At 43.6% G+C, this 27,391-nt stretch overlaps 1 protein-coding gene across 1 annotated transcript in view; it reads left to right on the top strand.

Annotated features, from left to right (window-relative positions):
* Positions 1-24,595, top strand: part of TMA16 (translation machinery associated 16 homolog) — a 52,644-nt gene extending 28,049 nt beyond the window's left edge. The window contains exons 6-7 of the mRNA XM_073656356.1: positions 20,885-20,927; positions 23,198-24,595. Coding sequence (XP_073512457.1) covers positions 20,885-20,927; positions 23,198-23,372 — 218 coding nt within the window. The 3' untranslated portion in view covers positions 23,373-24,595. The remainder of the gene's footprint in view (positions 1-20,884; positions 20,928-23,197) is intronic.
* The last annotated feature ends 2,796 nt before the right edge of the window (positions 24,596-27,391 follow it).

The raw sequence follows: 27,391 nt of genomic DNA, 5'->3' as shown, positions 1-27,391 counted from the left end.
TCTGCTGTTATATTTTATCTAAAGTGTTAGTTTTTTTTTATCTTAAATGTAGGTGTTAAGCCATATGCAGGAAACTGTTGATGGGATTCTGTGATTCCAAATGTAGTTAATTAATTATTTCAGTTGTTAAATCCAATTTGTGCCAATTTCGAAACATTGTAGATTTGATATCAACACAGCAGAGTCCCTTCATATGGAAAATGCCTAAATCTATTATTATCTTGTTTGGCACTAGATAGTATTCACATCATAAAGAAAAACAAAGGGGAGCCTGCTCACTTCCTCTCTGGTGCTAAGAGGCCGTGTGTGTAATCTCTCTAAAGTCGGCTCAAGCTAAGTTACTTCCGCCATGTCTGTCTCCCTTTGCGGTCTTTAGTTGTTAGTGGGAACTGACTAGCGCTCACCCCTCCCCCCCCCCCCTTCCCTAGCCAGGGCCTAGCTGTAGGGAGATACAGGATTTTAGGTTCCTGATCGGTGATTGGTGAGTAGAGATGAGCGTTGTTCTACTCGAACTGTTCGCCAATCTCAAATTCGAGCTGTTTTGGGCGGTGTTCGAGCCGTTCGGCGAACACGAACGATTTGAGAAAAATTCGGCTGTTCGAGGTTATGTTCGATAACTGTTCGTGCACCAAAATCATAACTGGATTTTTTCTCAGTAATGATGAAAATTAATGTTAATACGCAGTTTGAGTGTACAGCGGGGTGGGGGGAGGGGCAGGGGATGGATCTCTGCAGGAACAATGAAGATCTCCATTTTTTTTTCTCTTTCCTGCATTTGCAGTGGGGAGGTGCAATCTGTCAGCCTATCATCAGCGCACACACGGAGCGAAGTGCTTTTTTTCACACAAGCAAGGGCATGTGTGATTGGCAGTGTATGTCACATGTCCTTGCCCTATAAGACCAAGCCATTTTCCCCGTCGCCACCATTTTCTCACTGCTGCAGCTGCGTGTTAGACGGCACCGCTGTTGCTGTGTGCGCTATACCTTGTTAATTTCAAGCCAATTTTCGCACAAATCTACAGATAGCTTGGGAGTAGGGAATAGTTGTGATTGCAGTCCTTTTAAGGACTAGGTTACAGCATTTCCTACGACTTTTATCAGGCAGGTCTGTGCTCTTAAATAGATAGGTTGTGGGAGTAAAGACTAATTGTAATTGCAGTCCTTTTCAAGACTAGGTTACATCAGTTCCTATCAGTTTTTGCCAGGCAGGTCTGTGCCAGTGCTGTGCAAGTTTTTTTCACAGCATTTGGCTGAATCTAGCAAAGCTAATCCTTTTTGGCCTATTGCAGAGTGTGTTAGTCAGTGGAGTAGCCTATCTGTGTTGCAAGATATACCACCTGTGTATAGAATACCAATTTTTTTACTGCACCTAGTGAAGTAAAATCTTTTGGGCATAGCATCATTCTATTAGTCCATCTATACTGACCTCCATCAGGTTGCAAATTGAATATAATTTTTTTCTGCATCCAGCTCTGAAAAAATATTTGGCCTTCTAGCAGTGTGTGGGACTTTCTCTATTAGTCCATCTATACCAAGCTCCACCAGCTTTTAAATTAATAATAATTTTTGGCTGCATCTAGCCCTGAAAATAATTTTTCTTCCCAATAGTGGTAGCAATAGAAATATGGGGCGCGCGCCTGGCTTACAAAAATATACGCTTCATAACAAAAAACACCAGCCTAGCGCACTGCATTAATAAGATGGCATCATCGTCTCCCCCAGTGCTAGGCCTACTACCCAGGCTAGCATTCCTGTGCCTAAAACACAATGTATGGGTCCGCGCTAGCCACTATGCTGAGGGGTCTAAAGCTGCTGCTAACGCTTTATAACAATTCAATTGGCAGATTGTCACAGAGCTCTTCCACAACGCCCACCCATCGGGCAACAGTTGCCCACCTTCCCTATGGGATCTAGTGGCGAATAGTTGATGCCATTAATCAGAGCGTCAGTTGCCCCGTCGACATGGCAAGCATATGGTAAGGCATGGGAAGAGTGGACACGACTAGTAGCAGGCAGACGGGTTGACCAATGTGAACAAGCCAGATCAGAAGTCACCATAGAATTTCTCCACCAGCTAATTATGAGGGGCATATCAGGGGCGTCAGCGCAGCGGTGTCTGACCGGAGTAGCATTTCACTTCCAACTACTGAATTGGGGAGATGTGACAAAGGTTCATCATCAGACAATCCATAAAAGGGTGGAAAAGGGGTCAGCCAAGTCAGGAGTGTAGACGTCCCATCCCGTGTCACTAAAACTGATTTCTCACATCATATCCCTAACACCATTAACATGACACTCACAATTTGAAGCAACACTACTGTCTACTGCATTTGTGATCGCCTTCTTCGGGGCGCTATGCATAAGCGAATTAGTCCCTCAATCCAAAATTACCACCAGTGGAGGCTTATTACACCAGGACGTAGTCATAGCCAATAATGCAATACGTCTACGCATACACAAATCGAAAACGGTTCCAGCGGGCAGGGGCACTTGGGTACTTCTACAACCCACAAACGGTACACTGAGTTGGGTAACAATAGTAAAAACATATCTAACCATCAGATCACAAAGTAATTTCTTCCTATCACACATTGATGGAATGCCATTATCAAGATACCAGTTCCAAGCTATATTTAATAAATGCATAACATCATGAGGGGAACCACCCCAAAGATTACGGGACACACTGATTCCGCATAGGCGCGGCCACAGAAGCAGCAAGAGCAGGACTGTCAGAAACGGAAGTTCAGAGGATAGGGAGATGGCGATCCACGTGTTTGGCAAGATGCATAAGACCGGACTTGTTATCCTAACGTGGTTTGTTTCTTTTACAGGTGACGCTAAGCCAACAGTGTGGGTGATAGGCCACTCATATATGTATTGGGCAGAAAAAAGGGCGAAAGTCTGCCCAGGCGGGAGGAAATTAGAGTTTCATAACACATATTTCAACTAGAGAGGTATTAGAGGCCTGCTATGGCCACAGGTACCAATGGAGGTAATCAAGGTAGGGAGAGAGGCAAGATGTCCGGTCATCTTAGTTATACAGGCCGGGGGAAACAACCTAGGTCATCATAACAGCGCATAACTAATGGCAATAATGAAACTAGACACTGAGCGCTTCAGAGAATTTTTCTCAAAACTAGCGATAGTATGGTCAGAGATTGTGCCGATAGCGGTATGGCAAGGTGCGCGAGACATCACGGCCATCGAACGGACAAGGCGGGTAATAAATATTCGGATGGCAAAATTTAGAAGAGACAGAGGCGGTGTAGTGGTACGACACCGACAACTGGAAGGAGATAAAGCAGGCCTCATACGGCCCGACGTTGTTCACTTAATGAATATTGAACTGGACATATTCCTGTCAGGACTCCAGGACGGAGTGGAACAAGCGTTAAGAGTGATGGGTGGGGGTCAGAGTCCTGCATACGAGTACGCAGGATCCTCCGTGGCCTGGAAATAGAAAGGACATGTTGGAGAGTTACACTTGTTGGCCAACTTGCCGGAGTGGAGACCCAGGGCATGCTGCAACAAGCTGAATTATTTTAGAAATAAAATGCCTTTCTAATGGAATGAGTATAAAGAGTTAATAAAGCTGTGACCGATCCTCACCCATCCAGTTATAAGAGTTACATTATTGTATTGTCAGGGAAAGGGGGGCGGTAGGGGGGCTGAGCGTCTGGGTTTGGTTGGGGGTCCCCACAGTCTGCCTAGGCTAGATGCATTTAAAAATTCTTATTAGATACACAGGCGGTGCAGCTTGCTTCGCAGCTGGGCTACTACGCCCAAAGTATTGCCTAGGCTAGATGCAGTTAAAAATTCTACGCTGACTAGCAGACACTGAAGATTTGGAGCAGACCTCTGAGCTCTTCAGACTCAACCATCTGTGTTACCCCAAGCCATAGTGTATCTAGTTTCTTACAGTTAAAAAGGGGGGGGAGCGACCCAACCCACCTGGAATTGACGATGCCAACGTCACGTAAGACACAGCAAGGGGACTCCAAAAAGAGTCTCCATTTTTTCCCAAAATTGTGGCACAGACACCACTTAACCCTAGAACGCATACCTGGGGCCTCGCAGGCCCGCCCTGTTAATTGTTTTCTATTTTCTGCAAGATTACTTTAGTTAGAATTTTGAAACTCTAGGTATTCTTCATGTATATAGTTGTTTGTCATTTGAGTTTGAGTTATTCCATGTTATTTGCACACGAGCCTAAAAGGCCCCAGGTATATGAAAGTGTAGATTTTTATGGTCATGCGTTCTAGGGTTAAGTGGCATCAATTGCCCCACAGTTGCTTAAAACGGTTGGTGAGGTGATTTTACCAAATCCTCAAGGTTTTAGTCTCCCAAGGATAACACAGGGGTAGAAAAGTCCTTGCGAATCCATGATTTGTTCATCTTTATGAACGTGAGTCTGTCTACATTCTCAGTGGACAGACTCGTGCGCTTATCTGTCAGCACACCACCAGCAGCGCTGAACACACGTTCAGAGAGAACGCTGGCTGCAGGGCATGACAAGATCTCCAAGGCGTGAGTGGCGAGCTCCGGCCATTTTTCCAGATTGGAATACCAAAATGAGCAAGGGTCCAGTGACACAGTCATGGCTTCGATGTTCACTTGGAGATACTCCTGCACCATCCTCTCTAGGCGTTGACTATGTGTCAGACTTCTTGTCTCCTGTGGCCTTGCAAAGGATGGTCTAAAAAAGTGGTGAAACGATTCCACAAAATTGCTGTTACCAGCAGATACTGTGTTACTGTTACGGTTTGAGTGATGAAGACTCGACAGTCCCACGGTTGGCAAGTTAGAACTGTGAGATTCACTACGTGCACCACTGGTGTTTTGTGGAAAAGCACATGTAAGATTCTGCAACAGCGTCTGCAGATACTCCTGCATGCGTCAATCCCTTTTTATGGCAGGAATTATTTCGGCAAATTTACTTTTGTACCGGGGATCTAAGAGTGTGGCAACCCAGTAGTCGGGATTACTTCGAATTCTGACAATCTGAGGGTCATGTTGCAGGTAGTGCAGCAAGAAGGCACTCATGAGTCTTGCGCATCCAGGAGGACCAAGTCCTTGTTGTGTTGGTAGCGAGGTAAGAATCATGCTTCCTTCCTCTGCCCTCTCCCCTCAACCTCACACAACAGAAATGTGATCAAGGTCTCCCTCATCTGATGAGTCTTCCATGCCCATCGCCAGTTCGTCCTCCACTTCTTCCTCGGCTCCTGCACCTTCCTCAACAGTTTGGCTGCTACCATGCGCCCTGGTTAATCCCTCTCCCCCACCCTCCCATGCCTGCCGCCTTGGTGCTGCCAACCGTCTGGACCTTGGAGATGTTATCCCTTCCGCATACGACTCCTCCTCTACTTCCTCCACCTCCTCTTGTCCCACCACCTGACTCTGAATTCTGTTTAGTGTGTGCTCCAGCATGTAAATCACCGGAATAGTCATGCTGATAATGGCATCGTCGTCAGCACTAAACATCTTCGTCGCCATTTCAAAACTGTGCAGAAGGGTGTGTGGCGCCCCTGAGGGTTCAGTCGCCAGAGAGTTACTGCATCTCACCCAGAGGTGTGGTATCTCACCCTCAGGTAAGGAAGGCATATGGCTCGGGACCCTAACACCTGCATCCAACACATACCCGCAGTGGGGGTAGGGCAAGATTGCTCCTAAGGGAGAGCACAGTCCCAGGTCCCTAGCTGGTGGAAGGGTCCTATGTAGTGGGTGCTTAGGGGAGCAGCTTAGCGGAGCACATGACAGGGAGAGTATAAATAGGAAGCTATCTTAGAAAGAGCAAGCCAGTCAGAGGAGGAAAAGTGACAGGATCAGAGGCTCGGCATGAGCTCTGCTCCAGAGGCGGGCCTAGCCTGGGAGGCCCAGGACTGAAGGAGAGAAGAGAGGAGTGGGAGCAGGAAGGCTCCAGGAACCGAAGGGACCCTAGGGCTATGGACCGTGCAGAAGGCCACCCGTACTCCTGCTGCTACCAGGAGGTAGAGGGGTCAGACCAGATGAGGGGAACCGGTCCCTCAACTAGCGGAGAAACAGCAAGGCTCAACTAGAAACCGGAGGCTGCAGCATTTCATGTACTGCAGGTAAAAGTCCACACCAGTCTCACTAAGAAGGTAGCCACATAGGACCCAGGGGACGGAACACAAGTCGCCCGCCAAGGCCCGAGGATACCGGATAGAAGTGTCACTGGGTGTGAGGTGCAGGTAGAAGGCCAGAGAAAGGACACACAGAAGGGGGTCCTGCTAAGTACTCCGGAGCTATCTGGGGGTGGACTGAGCCCCTCACTGAGTACGCACAGCACGACGGGTGAGATTGCTCTGGTACCTGTAATCTGGACTGCAACAACTGTGAGTAAAGATCTTGGGACTGCATCACACGGACTCTGTGTTCATTACTGACTCCCTGCACTACAACCACCATCATCCACCCACACTGCCCTCAAGCTACACTTTTCCTGTGGTGAGTAATAATACCATTGCTGCAAAACCACCAGCTTCAGAGGACTGTTCCACAGCGGCGGCCCCTTTTGCCCCACTCCAGAGGTGGCGTAGTCGGACATTATAAAACCCATATATACAAATTACCCTTGGATTGACTGCCCTGGATCACGGACCGGGTCACCGCCACAGTGACTACAACCCCCAGCGTCTACCGGCCCGGCTCAGGGTACCCCACGGCCCAGGGGGCGCGTCAACTTCATAGGTCCCTGATCTGAGACCACTCCTGCAGCGTGATTTGCCCCACCTCTGGATCTCGTTGGCCCAGGCTATACGTCAGAACGTATTGCACCAGGGCTTGTCGGTGCTGCCACAGTCGCTGCAACATGTGCAGAGTTGAATTCCACCGTGTCGGCACATCGCATTTCAGCCGGTGAACTGGCAGGCCCAACGACTTCTGTAGAGATGTAAGTCATTGAGCTGCGGGATGCGAACGGCGGAAGTGAGCACACAGCGACCGTGCCCCCTGCAGAAGGCCATCTAGTCCGGGATAGTGGGCTAACAATTTATGGACAACCAGGTTCAACACGTGAGCCATACAAGGCACGTGTGTGACATTGCCCCGGCGATGCAGCATTGTCGCACACGGCCTTCCCTGGTTGCAGGTCCAGTGGAGACAACCATTCATGAAACTGGGTCTCCAGAGCTGACCACAACTCCTCAGCTGTGTGACTCACATTTCCCAGACATTTCAAAGTAAACACTGATGCCTTGAGCCCTGCTGCCAGCATAGTAAGGAGGTGTGCAGGATTCCTTCTGCGCAGTTAGAATGCAGGTGGCATTACCAGACAGGCTTTGGGTGCAGGTGGAGGACCGAGAGGAGGTTGAGGAGGCAGAAGCAGTGGAGGAACTTCGAGATAAAGAGGATTGACGCACAACTCGTGGGGACGGTAAGACTTGGACAGCAGCCCCTTGTCCTGCTGTCACCATAGTTACCCAGTGCCCAGTCAGCGACATGTAACGCCCCTGTCCATGCCTACTCGTCCAAGTGTCTGAGGTGAAATGCACCCTGTCACACACTGAGTTTCTCAAAGAAGCGGTGATGTTGTGTGCGACATGCTGGTGGAGCGCAGGCACACCTTTCTTTGAGAAGTAGTGCCGACTGAGCATCTGGTACTGGGGCACTGAGACGGACATAAGGTCTCGAAAATCCACTGTGTCTTCCAGGCGGAAAGGCAGCATTTCTGTAGCCAAGAGCTTGCAAATGGTGAAATTCAACCTCTTAGCTTTCTCATGGCTAGGAGGAAATGGTCTTTTACTTTTCCACATCTGAGGGACCGAGGGCTGGCTGTTGTGCTTAGACGGGGTTGAGTAGGATGTCCCCGGCAAACTGCCGGTCTGTGAGGAAGATGCAGGCGGACATGTTAGATTGCCTTGATCCAAAGCTGGTGCTCTCGATGTCAGAGAGCGCTCAACACCAGCAGGTGTTTCCACTTCTCAATGAACTGATGACCTGCCAATCACACTGGCTGTTGCAGGTAAAGAGGTGGCAGGTCTGCGTCCAAAAACATGTGTGACTGCTGTCCCCCCAGTCACAGAGGATGAAGAGGCCGCGGATGCACAAGATGGGGCAGACGGTGGTTGGCCCAGCCTGCTAGGCCGCATTGTAGCACAGTGAGCTTCCCACTGCAACTTATGCTTCATATCCATGTGCCGGTTCATGCATGAAGTACTCAAACTATGGATTTTTTGGCCTCTACTTATGTTTTGGTTACAAATATTACAGATAACACGAGTTGGGTCATCCTTATCATTCTGAATAAATGCCCTGGCTATGCAAGGCTTAGAGCCCATGCGACCTGAAGAGCCACTACGACTTGTGGTCAGAGGCAGAGTTGTGGTTGAGGATGCAGTTGTTGACGTGCTTCCAGTACTCCATCTGTGTCCAGGAAGGCGCAACCTAACCTCGTCGTCAATAGCATCTGTGACGCCCCGCTGTGCTTGGTATCACATATCCTAGAAGAGTGTATTGATGGAATCCTCCACAAGAGGCCCCCATAAACATTCACACATCTCCACCTTCCACCTCAGACCAGCAGAGGGAGCCCGTTGGGGATATAAATAGGGAAGGTGGAGCTAGGCAGTTCAGTTCCTCTGAAGAGTTCCTGCAGTAGAGAAGCCTAAGAGAGGTCAGTCTGCAGTGGAGCTCAGTCTAGTCTAGAGAACTCAGTTAATAGTTCAGCAGTGGAGCACGAGGCTCCTGCTAACTAGATTCAGTAAGGCATAACCGGAATCCCTGGAGAACTACAAGTCCCAGGATGGCTAAGGTGTTGATACGTAACAGAGCCAGTAGACTCTTAGGCCCCGCATAGTGGGAGCGTGAACTCCAAGAGAAGGCCCTACCACAAGGTCAGCCAGCGCAGGACAGAGACAAAGTTAGGCCTAGCTCCAGGCAGGTCAGAAACTTACTACGCAGAGGCAAGAAACAGGAGGCCCTACACCCGCTCATTGGGGAGGATCCTGATATTCACCCTTCACCCTACAGTGCTCCGGGATGTGCCTGAATTTCCTCCAGTAAAAGGTACTGAAGTGACTACCGTGTCCGTTCCCGTTCTTGCTCTGACCCATCTGGGTCTCGCCTGTCCTGCATTCCCCCTGCATACGCTGCCCTGAGACCTAGCTCCACCTGTGGGGAGCTATACCATCGAGCAGCCTTATCACGGGTCTCAGTGGACTGCTGCAGCGCTGGTGCTTCTCACCAGATACCACAGGTGGCGTCACAAACTCTTATAAAATTAACAATTATCCACTCTTTTAAAGAGTGACCCCAGGGTACGGGCCAGGGAGCCGACCACCGCGACATCCCCAAGGCCAGGCAAAGGCCCGGGTACCGAGTCATCCCCATCCCCTGGGCTAGTCACATCCTCCTCCACCTCCTCCGTTGACCTCATCGACTGGCTGACTGTGGGTTGACAGTAAGTGGGATCTCCAACCTCGTCATCATCACCCTGTGTGTTATCACACCCGTCGTCCTCAAAGCCAACCTCTTCCTGCCCTGACCGAAAAGTCAAGTTGTCGCTCCAATCAGGTATTTGAGTCTCATCATCGTCTTCATCATTGTCTCCACCAACAGGAGTGACAGTTTGGGAACGAGGGTCTACATTATGCTCAGAACCTTCTTCATCTGGTCCTGGATCCGACTTATAAAGATTCTGGGCATCAGTGCAGATCATTTCCTCGTCTGAATTAACAGAAGCTCTGGAGCAGACTTGCGTTTCCCAGGCTATAGTATGAGTAAACAGCTCTGCAGACTCAACCATCTGTGTTACCCCATACTCAGACGGGCAGCTGGAGACTTGGGAGCTGTGAGGAAGCAAGTGCGATTGGGGTGACACCTCTGAGGACTGGAATATTTGTGATGTTGAAATTGAGGTGGAGGAGAGCCCACTTGAAGGAGCACTTGATATCCGCTGAAGCACCTGCTGTTTTTGTGCCTCATCTGGAATTTGTAGCGATGGGCGTGTCCGTAAGAAAGGGATCGTATCACATTGTCCACGAAAAGAAGTCGACATCTTAGCTTGGCTGGAAGATGGTCTTTCTTCTGCAGATGTTACCCCCCCCCCCACTGCGGGGGGGCTCGACCCACCAGCGGACAGGCACCAGTATTGGGAGAGGGGGGCTGGCCGTCAGGGTCCACCGTGGCTCTGGCACAAACCCGGCGACACGGAGGTGGCACGGGCAGGAACGAACTGGCCGTGTCGGCTTCTCACTTTTTGGATTTTAGAAGGGCATGACATGCCTATATCTGTGTCTCCCCCTCCTTTTACTCCTCCCCCTCTTTTCTTTTCGCATGACTATATGTACTTGTCACTTTTCCATGTGTTAGTTGTGTCTTCTGAGCAGTTTGCCAGCTTTTGGACACCTTTGAAGGTGTTTTCTATGTGTTTCTATGTGTTTTTGTTTGCCTGCCATTGGTTTTAACGGTGTTCGAAGGTGTTCGACGAACCGAACCGAACTCGAACACTACGGGGGTGGCTCAACACTATTGGTAAGAAACCAATATAGGGACGGTAGGGAAGACAGGGTGATATCAGATCAGCCTAGGAGGTCTTCACCCCTTCTTTCCTTAGTGTCTGACTTTCCTACACTGTGCGTGTCATCATGTTTCACGGACATCTGAATTTGGTTTTAATAAGAGAAAAATGTTTTAGCATTGTCTAGCAGGGTACGCCATTATTCATACAACATGAGCCACTAGATGGTCTACTTTTTGGCTAATTTTAATACAGTGTTAATAGACAGTGCCCACTTTTTCCCTACAGTAATTTCTCTTCTTTTTTTTTCAGATTTTCTCCTAGTTTATCTTTCATGTACGGTATGCTTAGCCTGCTTTTAGTATTATAGATAAAGGTATTATCGCAGGTTAAACATTCTTTTATATATGAGCTTTTATTCAGGCATTGTAGAAGAGGAGCTTCAACCTGCCATGACCCTACATATTCATATATTATATGCATTGTGACCTTATGATTTCTTGTATCCACATGGAGAAATAGTAAAATGAATGGCGGCTATGGACCAGGCTTTAATGTATGAATATGTATTAAAAAAGTGAAGTGACATGCAACATTGTACGTTGTGTATGGAGGTAGCTTCATCATGAGACCTTGCTTCTAGGGAAGAAGACATTGCCTTACAGAGGTATAACACAAAGGCATACCGAGTGCCTGCTGCTATGTGATATGATCTCAGGGACTCGGCGCGATACTACAGAGCCATGTGCATGGATCCTTTGGGTATATCTGTCAGGTAAGGTAGTCTTTTATAGGAGGCTGTATTCTTCTAGAAACAAGCAAATGGCACAGCACTTGCTGCACACTATGCAGAATTGGACATGACATTTCATGTAATAAACGTGGTTACAGAGGCTGAAAATAGGACAAGATGCAATTTGACCTTTTTGTACTCCTGTAAATTGATTGTGGACTAGAGGGATGGAGGGAAGAGTGTGAGATAAATGCATTTAACTCTTCTATGAGTGCCCATTTTCTAGCTGACTGGCAGAAGGAAGAACAGTTTCCGGTTGAGGTCTCCACGGTAGGTTCTTACTGCCTCCTTTTCCCTCCAAGCCTTCAAGTCTCATTGGAAAGAATTAGTTTTAGATGACAAAAATCAATAGACAAAAATTGCAATGTGCGCTGTGGTCCCACCTCTATATTTCTGAATATAAAAGCTGAGTATGGTGGTTATTAAATGTCCCACTTACTAGCTTAGTAGCCTAAAGTTCAAAAAGTGAGTGAATGAATCCGTACTGCCGAGTATCTCAACACACTCACTGACAATCCTGCTGTGGGTTGCTGGTATCTGTGCAAATGATCCGGAATGGGTAGGGTGATTGGAGTAAAACATATCCGATACTCCCTGTAGAAAACGTTCAGCATAGCTTGGAAAGTGGAACTTAAAAATTGGTCCTATAGCTGCAAATATCTGAGCGTTGCTCCGGTCAGCAGCACCACCATGACAAACTGAAAGTTGCTATTCGTGACGTTACCATGGCTGTGGAGTCGGAGTCGGTGTCCATTTTGGTGGAGTCGATATAAAATGGAAAAACTCCTAAGATATATAATACATTGGGTTCAGTAGTACAATGCAGGCTGTGCTGTAAATGTTTTCATAAGAATTTGGGAAAGTTATGAAATGTCCTATAAATGTCTGTTCTTTTCCCGATCCAAGGAACTGAAACTGAAAACTTCAGTGTGCATAACTCTTCACCCCTCTAAAGTCAGTACTTTAGTGAGCCTCTTTTTGCGGCAATTATAGCTGTAAGTTGATTTTTGCCCATTCCTCAAGGCAAAACTGCTTCAGCTCCTTCAAGTTAGACGGTTTCCTCTGGTGAACAGCAATCTTCAAGTCTGACCACAGATTCTCAATTGGATTAAGGTCTGGGGTTTGATTAGGCCACGCCAAAACTTTTACACGTTTCCCTTTAAATCACTGGAGTGATGCTTTAGTAGTATGCTTTGGGTCATTGTCTTGCTGGAAGGTGAACCTCCATCCCAGTCACAAATCACTGACAGACTGAAACAGATTTTGCTCAAGAATAGTCCTGTATTTTGCACCATCCATCTTCTCCTCGACTCAGACCATTTTCCCTGTCCTAGCTGCCAAAAAACATCCCCACAACATGATGCTGCCACCGTCATGTTTCACTGTGGGCATGGTGTTGGGGTGATGAGCTGTGTTAATTTGACGCCAGACATAGCCTTTACCTTGGTGGCCAAAAAGTTAAATTTTGGTCTCATCTGACCACAGCACCTTCCTCCATACATTTGGGGAGTCTCCCACATGGCAAACTCAAAATGAGCCAAAATTGCACAATTTTTGTGTGTAAGTAAACAGCACATGGCAATTTTTAGTTATTTGATCCCATAAACTTTAATTTATGCCTATAATTTTCTCACTTCACTTCACTAACTTAGACTATTTAGTGCTGATGCATCATACACACAAATCGGATTACAAAACTAATTAAACACATGTTGTAATGTAACAAAATAGATAAAAACCAAGAGGGTGAATACTTTCACAATCCACTGTATAGGTATGGTGTGTACTGTGAGATCTATATGTCTGGTGTGCACTGTGGAGATCTGTACATATGGTGTGTACTGTAGAGATCTGTATGTATGGTGTGTACTGTAGAGATTTATAGGTATGGTGTGTACTGTAGAGATTTATAGGTATGGTGTGTACTGTAGAGATTTATAGGTATGGTGTGTACTGTAGAGATTTATAGGTATGGTGTGTACTGTAGAGATTTATAGGTATGGTGTGTACTGTAGAGATCTGTATGTATGGTGTGTACTGTGGAGATCTGTATGTATGGTGTGTACTGTAGAGATCTGTATGTATGGTGTGTACTGTGGAGATCTACACATATGGTGTGTACTGTGGAGATCTGTATGTATGGTGTGTACTGTGGAGATCTGTATGTATGGTGTGTACTGTAGAGATCTGTATGTATGGTGTGTACTGTAGAGATCTGTATGTATGGTGTGTACTGTAGAGATCTGTATGTATGGTGTGTACTGTAGAGATCTGTATGTATGGTGTGTACTGTAGAGATCTGTATGTATGGTGTGTACTGTAGAGATCTGTATGTATGGTGTGTACTGTAGAGATCTGTATGTATGGTGTGTACTGTAGAGATTTATAGGTATGGTATGTACTGTAGAGATCTGTATGTATGTTGTGTACTGTAGAGATCTGTATGTATGGTGTGTACTGTAGAGATTTATAGGTATGGTGTGTACTGTAGAGATCTGTATGTATGGTGTATACTGTAGAGATCTGTATGTATGGTGTGTACTGTGGAGATCTACACGTATGGTGTGTACTGTAGAGATCTGTATGTATGGTGTGTACTGTGGAGATCTGTATGTATGGTGTGTACTGTGGAGATCTACACGTATGGTGTGTACTGTAGAGATCTGTATGTATGGTGTGTACTGTGGAGATCTACACGTATGGTGTGTACTGTGGAGATCTACACGTATGGTGTGTACTGTAGAGATCTGTATGTATGGTGTGTACCGTGGAGATCTACACGTATGGTGTGTACTGTAGAGATCTGTATGTATGGTGTGTACTGTGGAGATCTGTATGTATGGTGTGTACTGTAGAGCTCTGTATGTATGGTGTGTACTGTAGAGATCTGTATGTATGGTGTGTACTGTGGAGATCTGTATGTATGGTGTGTACTGTAGAGATCTGCAAGTATGGTATGTACTGTAGAGATCTGTATGTATGGTGTGTACTGTAGAGATCTGTATGTATGGTGTGTACTGTAGAGATTTATAGGTATGGTGTGTACTGTAGAGATCTGTATGTATGGTGTGTACTGTAGAGATCTACACGTATGGTGTGTACTGTGGAGATCTACACGTATGGTGTGTACTGTGGAGATCTACACGTATGGTGTGTACTGTGGAGATCTGTATGTATGGTGTGTACTGTGGAGATCTGTATGTATGGTGTGTACTGTGGAGATCTACACGTATGGTGTGTACTGTAGAGATCTGTATGTATGGTGTGTACTGTAGAGATCTGTATGTATGGTGTGTACTGTAGAGATCTACACGTATGGTGTGTACTGTAGAGATCTACACGTATGGTGTGTACTGTGGGGATCTACACGTATGGTGTGTACTGTGGGGATCTACACGTATGGTGTGTACTGTGGAGAGCTCTACGTATGACGTGTACTGTGGAACTGCTGTTTGTTTTTCCGTAATTCATATAATTCATCACATTTTAAGTTAAACATGTTCATATAAAATTAGTTTTAACATTGTAGTGATAAATTGACACACACTTCGGTTGAAGTCTTTAAAAATCCTTTCTATCCCCTCCACAGATTTCAGGTCAACAAACTCAAATTTTAGCTTGTTTATGAGGTCTACTTCATAGATGAGACTAGCAATTTTTCCACCAAATGTTAATAAATAATTTACGGTAATTTATCATTCAATATATCAAAATTCTAGTTGGTCAGAAATTTATATACAATTCCAGATTCCATGATTCCATGGCTTTAGAAGCTTCTGATAAACTCAGATGATGTCTTTCAGAGGTGCACTTGTGGCAGTATTTTACGGCTTACCTTAAATCAATAATACACTTGAAAATAAGCAACTTTGTAATGTATCATATCTGAGAATTTGTTTTCTTTCTCCTCTTGGACTGATCTTTCACTTTTCAATTCATGGGTGACAGTTGGTGCTTTTAACATTCTATGGAGTAGGAATGAGAAGCTAGGGACAGACAGACATCCTGCTACAAGTTCTCCTGAAGCAACAGTTACAGTTCTCCAAAGAATTTTAAAAGCAGCACCTGCCATCTCCTGTCTCAGAAATTGGAAAGTTTGTGTTCACTGACGACAGATTTTACCCATAATTTCAGAATTTTGATAAATAAATATTCAGAGAGGAGAAAGAGAGCGGATTTCTCTAAGAAAATATTTTTCATGTGTACTGGTGATTTATGGAAAAAAAATCAATGGTTATTCTTTAAAGAACGACTTGCATTAATGCTTAACATCTTGAAAAAATGAAAATATCAGCCAAGGCGTCAGATCAAGGATTGTGGACTTCCACATGTCTGGTGCATCCTTGGGAGTACTTTCCCAATGCCTGAAGGTAGCATATTCATCTGCTCAAATGATAATATACAAGTTTGACACCACGCAGCCATCAATCTTTAGGCGACAAAACACCTCTCCTGGGGATTAAACTAACTTTGGTGCGAAAAATATAAATCAGTCCAAGAACAGCAACAAACAGCTTTGCGAAGATGCTGGAGGAAGCGCAAAATTGTTGATGTCAACAGTAAAACGTGTCCTATATCAACATGACTCGAAATACCAATCTGCAAGGAAGAAGCCACTGCTACAAAACTGCCATGAAAAAGCCAGGTTCCAGTTTGCTCCTGCACAGGGGGACAAAGACCGTACTTTTTAGAGTAATGTGCTTTGGTCCGATTAAACTAAAATGGAGCTAAAATAAAAGAACACCATCCCAACCATTTACTGCAGGAGGGACTGGTGCACTTCACAAAACTGATGGTGGTATGATGAAGGAAAATTTGTACAGACATTGAAAGAAGATTTCAAGTCTTTAGCCAAGAAGATAAGGCTTTGGCACAAATGAGTGTTTCAAATGGCCCCAAACATATATACAAATTTGTGGCATAATTGCTTAAAGGGAATCTATATCAACAGGTTTTTGCAATGTAATCTGACAGCAGCATAAGTTAGGGACAGAGACCCTGACTCCAGAGATTGATCACTTAGTTTACTGGGTGCAGCAGTTGTGATAGTCAGTTTTCTCTGCTGCAGAGCTCTGTTGTTGAGCTATGCATAACCCTCTCCACACCACAGCTTTCTGTGTACATTGTGTAGTGACAGTGAGCTGCTAATCAGTGCTGGGGGAGTGGTTGAACAAGGTGATAATATTCTGCTGATAAAGCTCTCATTGTATTGAAACAACAAGACACAGCCCAGTAAGTGACACATCAGTGTAATTAGGGTCTCTGCTTTCAGATTACATAGCAAAAACCTGGTGACAGATTTCCTTTAAGGACAACATAGTGAAGGTTATGGAGTGGCCATCACAAAGGCCTGACCTCTATCCTACAGAATATGTATGGGCAGAGCTGAAAATAATGTGTGCGAGCAAGGAGGCCTGTGCTGCCATAGGGAATCGGTCAAGATTCCATCACCTTTATTGTGGGAAGCTTGTGATAAGCTGCGAAATGCGTGACCCAAGTTAGACGCTATAAAGGCAATGCTACTAAATGCTAACCACGTGGATGTAAACTTCAGATCGGCTGGGCATGTGAAGAAACAAAGGCTGGCATAAATCATTGTCTCGAGCATTATTCTGGCATTTCACGTTCTCAAAATGTAGCAGTGATCCTAAGTGACCTAAAATAGGGAATATGTACTAAGACTAAATGTCAGAAATTGTGAAAAACTGAGTTTTAATGACTGTGGCTATGGTGTATGTAAACGTAGGGTTTCAGCTGTGTATTGTCATTCTGTATGTTGTCAGATTTTTTGTAAAGGTCTTTAGGGCAAAACACATTTATTATTCTGTAGATAAATCTATACCATTTTACTGTAAAAAGTACAAAACACGTTCTGCTTCCCTTCTGATAGAATGTCACCCAGTGTGAGAAGTAAAAATAAAGAATGACTCACAAAGTATGTTATCCAATCCTGACCTTTCATGAAGTCTTGTTAATTCAGTCATCCATCTGCTTTCTGCTAAAAAAGCCAATATTACCCAGAAGAGAATCTTTAATGCGATCTCACTTCAGGGATCGCTGTAAGCTGTGGTTTGTTTCATAGCGTAACTCTGAAACTGTACAATTGATGGACTGTTTACAAAGTAACAAAATAGGCCTTAATTGATTTTTTTTTATTTATTTAAAATTAAGTAAAATACTGGTATGATTACAAAGTATAAATGGAAGTAGGTTATTTGCTCTCGGTTATTCGTGACATAGCAATCAGTTTATGACTAATTATTTGTCCTCCTATGTAGTTGCTAGAAAGTGTTTGACAATAGAGTACTATGAAAAGCATAGGACTGACAAGTGAGGGTATGCTGCATATGTTATTTTTTAATGAAATGTAAAAGATCTGCCAGCTACACCTGCTGTAAAGTTGTTTATTTTCAAGGCCTGCAGGTTTAACATTAATACTATCACGGGTGTATCAAGTGTGATAGACATTCGCTCTGGATCCGGCTGTAGAAGATCACTGCTCTTGGCATTTCAGATGCCTTCTTGATCCTCTCATCTCTGTGGTGTAGTGATATCCTTCTTCCTTTAAGACCCAGCAGCGACCTCCACCTTCTGCTGTTAATTGACACACCCTTGCTTGGTAGTTAAAAACTCATTGTCTCCAGAGAGTCGCCAATGATAGTTCTATGTTCCTCTATCCATGCCTGTAGTATTAGTAGTTGGCTAGTTTCTTTCTGGACTTCTCTTGGAGGACAGTTGGCGTTATCTCTCTGCTGTCTTTTTCTCAAGCTAAATGTATCCCCTTTGTTTGTTTACTTTGTTGTCTTTAGTTACAGTGGGGCCTGACTAGTGTTCACCCCCTCCCTACCTAGGGCTTAGCTCTACGGACATTCAGGTATTAGGTTTCCTGCTCTGCGATAGGTGCCGAACCTATATAGGGACGATAGGGTAATCAGGGTGATATTAGATCTGCCTAGGGGTCTCCACCCCCCCTTTCCCTAGTTGTTGGGCTCCCTTCCCCCTCTTCCCGTCGTTGTACACTTGTTCCTTCCCTCACCTTGCGTGACAAATATCTGCACACTACTCAGTGTTTCACCCAAGGTGCTGTGTTTCTCTACACTGCCAGGAGACAGTTCACAATCCAGGCACTGTTCCCTCTTGTCTTGCATATTTTGTGCTGTTTTCGTAGGCCAAAATAGTGCTTAAAAGCAATGTATCTATAACGCCAAAAAACAATTAGAGTAACTAAATCTTTCTAATATGCAAATTGCCTCTTCAGAGAGGAAGACGACATGAACTCTATAGCGTCACCTGTCCGAAGTAGCAATCCTACAAGTCATTATCGACCCTTTAACGAGTCTTGCAATAGATATGACTAAGGATAAGAGCTTACCCGAGGAGCATTGCACAGCGAATAAGCCTCCTTACATTGGCATGCCAGAGTCGGTATGTCACTCTCCATAAGGAGAAACATTACCGTTTAGACCTCAGTCCAAAGCCTCTCACCTAGCCAAATAAGTTCTCATACTTTGCATTGACTAAGGCCAACAGCCCAAAACACTGTGTCTGCAAATTGAGATTCTGATTGGACTTTTATTTTAAGTCATATTGCACGACTCGTCAAACGGTTGATTGTGACTTGTAGGATTGCCTTGCTTCCAATAGGTGGCGCTATAGAGTTCTAGTCCTCTTCCTCTCTGAAAAGGCAATTAGCATATTAAATTTCCCAGAGGAGCATTGCATGGCGAATAAGCCTCCTTACATTGGCATGTCAGTGTCGGTATGTCACTCTCCACAAGGAGAAACATTACCCCTTAGACCTAAATCTTTCTAAGTAATTTATGTCTACCCCAAAAAAGTTGTAAAAAAAATAATACAATTTGTTGCACATAAAACAAAGCCTCATGCAGCCACATTAGTAATAAAAAAAAAAAAATAAAAAAAAGTTTTTTGTGTACTGAAAATTGCAGAGGCAAAAAGGAAAAACAATATGACTTGTCATTAAAGAAGTATTCCCATCTCCAAGATCCTATCCCAATATTTAGTAGGTGTAATAATAATATTAGCAAATAGAAATGTAGTATAGTTCTTCTGATTCGCTATGTCGCTTACTCCATGTGCAGGGAATTTCAGTAGCTTAGGTATTCATGGTTACGACCACTAACAGCTAACTAACTGTCACTATATGAGTGGTCGTAACCATGGATACCTAAGGTACTGCAATGTCCTGCACATGGGTTAAGCAACATAGAGAATCAGAAGAACTATAATACATTTCTAATTGGAGATATTTGCTAATATTATTATTACATCTACTACATATTGAGATAGGATATTGGAGATGGGAATACCCCTTTAAAGTGGATTTCCACCTTCAGGAAAGTGGACCTCAAACGCTCTAAAATAACAACAACGCAGGTACTCACCATCTCGGGTTCAGCACCCGTTGTTGCTCAGGTCTTGGTGTTTTTGCTGTTATAGTCAAATCAACAGCACACATCACTGCTGTAGCCAATCACTGAACTCAGCAGCTGTGCTGCCTACCAAGCCTCGAGCGAAGGGCCAGCATTGGACCTGGGAAGGGTGAGAAACTAGGTTCTGTTTATTGTAGGTATTTTACAGTGTTTGGGGTCCACGTTCCTGAAAATAGAATACCCCTTTAAGGCCCTTTCAAGTCTGGTCATTAAGTGGTTAAGCCATTCCAAGTTGGAATTCTTATGATTATTGCTTAGCTGTGTAAATAGAAGATGTGTCTCCATAGTGATTACTGGTCATTAGGACAAGGAGATAGTCATTGCATTTTCCCTTTGGGTGTACTACCTTTAAATAACTAATAACTGAGGTAATGCTGAGATTGTAAAGGAGCCTGCGCTTCTATGGAAACTGAGGAGAAGGGGAGGGCAGTGAGCAACCTCTGAAAAGGGCACCAAGGTGTACAGATGTATACATCATTAATGGTTATAGTTTGACAACTCTTTGTGTATGTATGTGTGTGTGTGTGTGTGTGTGTGTATGTATATATATACATATATAATATATATACTGTATATACACCGGATTTTGCGGATTATAAGACATACCCCAAATCTTGGGGTGCTAAATAGGAAAAAATGTTGTTTTCTTTTTTAAATAAAATGGTGCGCCTTATAATCTTTTTCACCTGGGGGGCAGCGGTGGTGGAGCGGGGGTCACACATACCGGAAATTGGCGGCGGAGGCAGGAGCCGGGCGTTGCTGCGGGCCTCGTCCTCAGAAGTCGGCGGTAAGCGTAGGGTGGCGGTGGCGGGGTGATGCTGCGGCCCTGTCCTCAGAAGCCAGCGGTGAGCGGAGGAAAGGTTCCCTATCCCATACATAGAGCTGTGCTTCGGTAAAATGGCCGCCGGCTTTGTGTGAAATTATGTCCAATTTGCCTTTTTTCTTTTTCTTTTTTTTGTGTTGCTCCAATACACACAAATAAACTTGTGTATAACAAAACGTGTCATCGCAATAATTTTCTGGAAGAAATACTTCATTTTCTGGAACAATTTCAAAGGTGCCAACACTTTCGGGCCATGACTATATACTGTATCTAAAAATCTATATTTTTTAATAGCTTTCCCAGTTAACTAACACTTTCGTTTTACTATTTTTCAGAGATCCCAGATATTGTGAATGGAAAAAACTTAAAAGCTTTTAGGTAAGGTTCTCTTTAATACTTTGGTACAATAATTACATATACTCTTTATCGACCACACCTCTTAATGATTGAATTAAAGCTTTTTAAACAGTCTCTTTGCCACAGTTGTATAAAATCCAGCTCCTAGGTGTGCAGTCTGCCTTTTACTATTTGTGAACTAATGGGTCTTCTAAAAAAGCTCAATTAATTTGAGTGTGGTCCTCTAATAGGATGTCATATTTGTAACAAGTCAGTCCGTGAATTTTTTCTCTCCTAAATATTCCATGATCAACTGAGTTTTAATACTCAAAAGTCAAACATTTAGGAATCAAAGCAACTTGGCCATGAAATGTCAGACCACCTAATATACAAACAGGAGTCAGGAAGTGTTTGTGCATGGTGCAGTCACCACTGTTCTGCTGATTCAATAATTGCAGGGTCCTTCACTTCCTCTAGCATTAAAGAAGCACTCCTTCCATCAAAATTTTTATCCTCTTAATATATTGCAACACTTAATAGTATATAGCACTGTGTACTTACAATTGCTCATTTTGTCTTTCTACCCAGCTAATTATTCTGTTTTCCTTTTAGGTCTATGACATCACGTGATTAATACCTGACTAGCTGAGTCCTTCTAAGCTCTATGTAGAAACAGGAAGTCTCTTTTCCCTGTATGAGTCATGAGTCACTGCAAAAGTCCCTAGCAGGGGGGAGGAGCTGCTGGGTCTGGACTTGAAGAGGGGAATGATAAATGCCAGGAAAAGAGACTTTCTATTTCTACATAGAGCAGAGAAAAGAGAAGAATTAGCTGGCTAGAAAGGCAAAATGAGCAATTGTAACTAGAGGATAAGATCTTTTTTGGGAGTTCTTCTTTATCATCAGCACAAAAATTGTGTGCATAGTGCTTCATGGCATGGGTTTCCATGGCTGAGCAGCTACAAGCAAGCCTTACATCACCATGCACAACGCCTACTGTTTGATAAGTGGTGTAAAACACATCTCCCCTTGACTTTGGAGCAGTGGAAATGTGTTCTCTGGAGTGACGAACCACACTTCTCTATCTGGCAGTCTGATTTTCCAGTCTGGGTTTGGCAAATACGAAAAGGTTATTTGCCTGACTGCATTGTGTCAACTATAAAGTTTGGTGGGTGAAGGGATAGTGCTATCTGTTTGTTATTCACGGGTTATTATTATTCTTATTTATTTATATAGCACCATTGATTCCATGGTGCTGTACATGAGAAACGGTTACATACAACATACAGATATCACTTACAGTAAACGAACTAACAATGGTAGTCTGGTACAGAGGGAAGAGGACCCTGCCTTTTACGTGCTTACATTCTACAGGATGATGGGGAAGAAGACAGTAGGTTGGGGGGTTGCAGAAGCTCCGGTGGTGGTGAGACCGTAGCTCGGTGGTGTTGAGGTGGCAGCATGGTTACTAAAAAAAAGTGCTTTAGTAAGTCAGTAAAAAGTAGGTAGGAGTATTTAAAACAAGAAAATGATAAGGGTGCCCATACTTATGCACCTGTCAAATTTTGTTTGAATGCAGATTGCACATTTTCTGTTCGTACAATAAACCTCATTTCAAGGCAGAAACATTACTGTGTCCAACAGTTATTACATATATCAAACTGAAATAGCTGTTGCAAAAACACCAATTTTTATAAAACGTTAAGCTTAAGATTAATAGGGGTGCCCAAACTTTTTCTTATAACTGTATGTGCATGTCCCATTTGATTTTGCTTCGACATTTGTCCATGGCCACTAGAATGGAAAAGGAAGTATCGCCTGTTAACTGACAGTGTCAGCTACTCTTTTTTTCATTAGCCGGCCTTCCACGTAACTGACGTTATTCCCTGTCCTGGCCACTGAACGTGTGAATAGATTCACACCAACTCTAGTCATTTTTTCATTATGGTCTATCCATTTTTGAGGCTGTAAATAGTAAAATAACTTAGCACAGTGGTTTTATTGTGTCATTTTATGGAGTATATATTTTCAAGTCGATAGCTCTTTAAGACAAAATGGAGCTTAGGTTTGACAGCCTTTTTATTTAATTCCAATGTGCAAGCAACGGAGCTCGTATAATGGAGATTCACGCCTTGTCCTACTGCTTCACATAATTTATAAAAGCCTTATTCTAGTTCCGGCTTCTGCACAGTTTTATGCATTGAAGGTATGCTTGATTGATGAAGTATTTTCCAACATTCCTCAGGGTAAATCTGTTCAGTTCTGATAAATTAACAAATGTAATTTTTTTTCCACCTCTCGCTGCTCATTTTCAGAGAATGGGATTTGGATCTGAACAAGCTGCCAAACATTAAAATGCGCAAATTTTCAGTCAGTGACTCACTACTTAAAATTAAGAAAGACGTTTCAGCAGAAGATGCTAAAGATGAAGAGAAAATGGAACATAAAGATGAGTCCTCTCCCGAGTCCAAGGACAATGAAAGCGAGTAAAGTGTGCCAAAAGACTGATAAATTTACCTCTGACAACCAAAAGGAACATAATAGCCAAGACAGTAATGCCTTCTAAACTAAGAGTTTGCAATGGAAAAAAACTTTGATTTGGAACAACAGAATGAAATGCAAATGTGAAAGCTTTGCAAGTTTGTTTCATGTTAATAATTCACATTGGTGGGAGCTGTTCACGCAAGAGCTATGAAGAAAACATATTTGATATTTCTGCTTTTCAGTATGCTGGGGAATACAGCTCTATGTCCCAAGTGAGATGATCAACTGAAGTGAGAATATTTCAATAAGAATTAGCCGCACTTGATGTGCTGCAATTAATTGCTATCTAGAGTCGAGGAGTTTGTATGAATTTTAAAAGGATTTATATGTGCCACTTTTATTTTTTCAGGCATTTTTTTAAAGGGAATCTGTCACCGGGTTTTTGCCCCCTAGTTTGAGAGCTGCATAATGTAGAGACAGAGACCCTGATTCCAGCGATGTGTCACTTACTGGGATGCTTGCTGAAGTTTTGATAAAATGACCTGATTTATTTGCAGCAGATCTACCAGTTCTCTAAATGCTGAGCTCTGTATAACTCCACCCACACCACTGATTGGCAACTTTCTGTGTACCCTGTGCATAGGCAGACCAATCGGTGGTGCAGTCTGAGTTATATAAAGCTCATGAATATGGAGGACTACATAGCAGCAGGTTTACTAGTCCTCTAGTGATAATGTATATGTATGCTAAAACAGTGATTTTTATCACTAATCACTAGTAAACCTATTGCCATGTAATCCTCCACATTCATGAGCTCTGTATAACCCCGGCCCACCACTGATTGACAGCTTTTTGCCTATGCACACTGTACACATAAAACTGCCAATCAGTGGTGGGGGCGCGGTTATACAGAGCTCTGCATTCAGAGAACTGCCAGATCTGCAGCAGATAAAACCGATTGTAACAAAACTTCAGCAAGCAGCCCAGTAAGTGATACATCGCTTGAATCAATGTCTCTGCTCCTACATCCTGCTGCTTTCAGATGGGTTAGCAATATCTAGTGAACCTATAAATCTAGGCAAATGTTACATTTTTGGGTGAACATCAACCACAATAGCAATTACTGATATCTAAACTCAGAGTAATTTATGTTAAATAATGTTATAATAAATGTATAATGTTATGTTAAATACATCTTTAAATGGGGGACTTAAAATAGGGTTGGTTTTTAATTGTCACCTGTTTACTGCTATTACTGCTAACTTTGTGAATTACCATTGGTGTTTTTCATTCATTATGTGCACATTACAAAGGAACCTGACAGCAAGATTGGCACCCATAAACTAATCATGTGGCAGTGCTTGTCTTTTAAAGCTGTTTGCAGACAACTCCATTGTGTGGGATAAGTTCACACTATATAGTGATACTCACCTTGTCAAACTTTTTGGCACATATTCAAATTCCTTGGACTAGTCTGCAATGAGTGCAATACTCGCTGGCCAGTCCTGTCACATAAGCAGAAGTCAAGAGCAAATACCTTCACTGTCCTTCTGTCTCTATTTATGCATGTACAGTACAGACCAAAAGTTTGGACACACCTTCTCATTTAAAGATTTTTCTGTATTTTCATGACTATGAAAATTGTACGTTCACACTGAAGGCATCAAAACTATGAATTAACACATGTGGAATTATATACTTAACAAAAAAGTGTGAAACAACTGAAAATATGTCTTATATTCTAGGTTCTTCAAAGTAGCCACCTTTTGCTTTGATGACTGCTTTGCACACTCTTGGCATTCTCTTGATGAGCTTCAAGAGGTAGTCACTGGAAATGGTCTTCCAACAATCTTGAAGGAGTTCCCAGAGATGCTTAGCACTTGTTGGCTCTTTTGCCTTCACTCTGCGATCCAGCTCACCCCAAACCATCTCGATTGGGTTCAGGTCTGGTGACTATGGAGGCCAGGTCATCTGGCGTAGCACCCCATCACTCTCCTTCTTGGTGAAAGAGCCCTTACACATCCTGGAGGTGTTTTGGGGTCATTGTCCTGTTGAAAAATAAATGATGGTCCAACTAGACGCAAACCGGATGGAATAGCATGCCGCTGCAAGATGCTGTGGTAGCTATGCTGGTTCAGTATGCCTTCAATTTTGAATAAATCCCCAACAGTGTCACCAGCAAAGCACCCCCACACCATCACACCTCCTCCTCCATGCTTCACGGTTGAAACCAGGCATGTAGAGTCCATCCGTTCACCTTTTCTGCGTCGCACAAAGACACGGTAGTTGGAACCAAAGATCTCAAATTTGGACTCATCAGACCAACGCACAGATTTCCACTGGTCTAATGTCCATTCCTTGTGTTCTTTAGCCCAAACAAGTCTCTTCTGATTGTTGCCTGTCCTTAGCAGTGGTTTCCTAGCAGCTATTTTACCATGAAGGCCTGCTGCACAAAGTCTCCTCTTAACAGTTGTTGAAGAGATGTGTCTGCTGCTAGAACTCTGCGTGGCATTGACCTGGTCTCTAATCTGAGCTGCTTTTAACCTACGATTTCTGAGACTGGTGACTCGGTTAAACTTATCCTCAGAAGCAGAGGTGACTCTTGGTCTTCCTTTCCTGGGGCGGTCCTCATGTAAGCCAGCTTCTTTGCAGCGCTTGATGGTTTTTGCAAGTGCACTTGGGGACACATTCAAAGTTTGCCCAATTTTTCCGACTGACTGACCTTCATTTCTTAAAGTAATGATGGCCACTCGTTTTTCTTTACTTAGAATTTGTATTATGGCAATAAAAAAGCAGCTAACAGTCTATTCAGTAGGACTATCAGCTGTGTATCCACCTGACTTCTGCACAACACAACTGATGGTCCCAACCCCATTTATAAGGCAAGAAATCCCACTTATTAAACCTGACTGGGCACACCTGTGAAGTGAAATCCATTTCCGGTGACTACCTCTTGAAGCTCATCAAGAGATTGCCAAGAGGGTGCAAAGCAGTCATCAAAGCAAAAGGTGGCTACTTTGAAGAACCTAGAATATAAGACATATTTTCAGTTGTTTCACACTTTTTTATTAAGTATATAATTCCACATGTGTTAATTCATAGTTTTGATGCCTTCAGTGTGAATGTGCAATTTTCAAAGTCATGAAAATACAGAAAAATCTTTAAATGAGGTGTGTCCAAACTTTTGGTCTGTACTGTACATAAAGTTCTGTGAAAAAAAAAAAAGGACCCCATTCTATTTTGCCATCAAAAACACTGAAAAAATGCTGATGCAAATTTTGGTGCGTTTTTTCAGCGTCTTTTTCACCACTCATTACTTCTTATGGGTGAAAAAACGCTGAAATAAGTGACATGCTCTATTTTCCAAAAACCCAACCAAGACACAAACTACACAACAAAAAAAAAACATGATTTGTGGACAGAGAATTCTGGTTTCTCATAGACTTTGCTGGTACTGTAAAACGCAGCTGAAAATTTGCATAAAAATCTGCAGCAAAATACGCTGAAAAACCCAACATGTGTGAACATAGCCTAAGGTTGTCTGTAATCAACTTTAAAAAATAAATGTAGCGAAGTAATTAGTTTATAGTTGTTGATCCTTCTGCCAGGTTCCCTTTCAGTAAATATAGTTTGTGGTTCTTAATAATTCTCCCACATAGAGCCACAAGTCCAATCCTATAGACAGTATATAGTCATGTTCACATTTATCTATGCTGGCTTTCTGTTTTAAAAGATGCAAAGTCTAGAGAAAGCCTGCACAGCACATGGCTCACGGGCCGCATGCGGCACGCCAAAGGATGTTGTATGGTCTGCGGAGCTGTCCGGGAGACACCGCTTCCTTCTTATATTCCAATGTATTTGCGTCTGAAATCTATACGTTTGAACACTGTGGTACTGGGGCTGAGAAGCACGCGTCAGTCCCCGCCCCAACGTGCTGCGGCGTGATGAGGTCACCGCACTGCTGACGTCCTCACACTTCTGCCAGCACTGAAGCGCTGCAGAGGAGAAGAGACTGCATGGCCAAT

The sequence above is a fragment of the Phyllobates terribilis genome, unplaced genomic scaffold (assembly GCF_046119375.1).
Source record: "Phyllobates terribilis strain yellow unplaced genomic scaffold, ASM4611937v1 Scaffold_1__5_contigs__length_1240528914, whole genome shotgun sequence".
In the NCBI taxonomy this organism is placed as follows: domain Eukaryota; kingdom Metazoa; phylum Chordata; class Amphibia; order Anura; family Dendrobatidae; genus Phyllobates; species Phyllobates terribilis.
Note: the sequence above shows the minus strand (reverse complement) of the source record. Positions and strands in the feature narration are given on the sequence as shown.